This window comes from Mandrillus leucophaeus, unplaced genomic scaffold, assembly GCF_000951045.1.
Source record: "Mandrillus leucophaeus isolate KB7577 unplaced genomic scaffold, Mleu.le_1.0 Scaffold70, whole genome shotgun sequence".
In the NCBI taxonomy this organism is placed as follows: domain Eukaryota; kingdom Metazoa; phylum Chordata; class Mammalia; order Primates; family Cercopithecidae; genus Mandrillus; species Mandrillus leucophaeus.
Window position 1 is genome coordinate 3,281,418 of NW_012107586.1, and position 1,539 is coordinate 3,282,956.

The following is a 1,539-nucleotide window of genomic DNA, read 5'->3' on the forward strand; positions in this document are numbered from 1 at the left end:
GGCTGACAGGAAAATCGCTTGAACCCAGGAGCTGGAGGTTGCAGCGAGCCGAGATTGCACCACTTCACTCCAGTCTGGGCAACAGAGCAAGACCCTGTCTCAAAAAAAAAAAAAAAGGCCAGGCACAGTGGCTCACACCTGTAATCCCAGCACTTTTGGAGGCCAAAGCAGGTGGATCACCTCAGGTCAGGAGTATCGAGACCAGCCTGGCCAACATGGTGAAATCCAGTCTCTACTAAAATTACAAAAATTAGTCAGGCATGGTGGCCTGTAATCCCAGCTAGTTGAGAGGCTGAGGCAGAAGATCGTTTGAACCCAGGAGGCGGAGGTTACAGTGAGCTGAGACCATGCCATTGTACTCCAGCCTAGGTGACAAAAAGCAAAACTCTGTCTAAAAACAAAACAGACAAACAAAAAACATATGCCCAACACCCGGCTTGCCCACCCTTTGTCCCCTGCCCCTTCCTGGTTCCAGGTCCCTGACCCAGATCTGTTCTGAACAGGAAGTGAAGACTGGAGTGACTTCTTTCCCGTGGAGCTCAATCAAGGGCTTCGTCTCAGAGGCTGCCAACCTGGTGCTGCTCAGGGTGATGGCCTGGCGGCGGATGGTGCCCAGCAACGCCCGCTTCCTGGCCTTGGACACCGAGGGCAAACTCTGCTATTTGACCTATGTGAGGGGTCTCCCTGGGCAGGGGACTTGGCTTGGGAGCAAACTAGAAAGGGCATGAAAAGCACTGAGATCGGGAACAGCTGTGGAGTAGAAAATGGAGGCAGGTGGGGAGAAAACAGCACAGGTGGGAATGGGGCTTTCAAGGGCAGGAAAGCATGTTTGTCTGGGAGTGTGGGGCAGATGAATTGAGAGCGACTGAGAGGTGGGAACAGTTCAGAGAAGCAACCCTTCTGCACAGAAGTCAGTCCAGGAAAAATAAATACAGTGCAGGGCTGATTTAAAAAATACATCATTTTTGCCAGGCACAGTGACTCATGCCTGTAATTCCAGCACTTTGGGAGGCAAAGGTGGGCAGATCACTTGAAGTTAGGAGGTCAAGATCAGCCTGGCCAACATGGTGGAACCCTGTCTCTCCTAAAAATACAAAAATTAGCTGGGCATGGTGGTGGGCGCCTATAATCCCAGCTACTTGGGAGGCTGAGGCAGGAGAATCATCACTTGAACCCAGGAGGCAAAGGTTGCAGTGAGCCGAGATGGCACAACTGCACTCCAGCCTGGGCAACAGAGGGAGACTCTGTCTCAAAAAAATCAATAAATAAAAATAAATCATTTTTTAACTTTCAGAAGTATAACTGTCCAACTTTACTGAAATATTCCTTTATTATTTCATTTGTTTCATTTGTTTGCTTGTTTGTTTGAGACGGAGTCTCGCTCTGTTGCCAGGCTGGAGCACAGCGGCGCAGTCTTGGCTCACTGCAACCTCCACCTCCTGACTTCAAGCTATTTTCCTGCCTCAGTCTCCCAAGTAGCTGAGAATACAGACATGTGCCACCACGCTCGGCTAATTTTTGTATTTTTAGTAGAGATGG

General features: G+C 49.8%; 1 protein-coding gene across 1 annotated transcript in view; it reads left to right on the top strand.

Moving 5' to 3' along the window:
• CATIP (ciliogenesis associated TTC17 interacting protein) overlaps positions 1-1,539 on the top strand; it is a 27,980-nt gene that overhangs the window by 20,686 nt on the left and 5,755 nt on the right. The window contains exon 6 of the mRNA XM_011964688.1: positions 504-678. Coding sequence (XP_011820078.1) covers positions 504-678 — 175 coding nt within the window. The remainder of the gene's footprint in view (positions 1-503; positions 679-1,539) is intronic.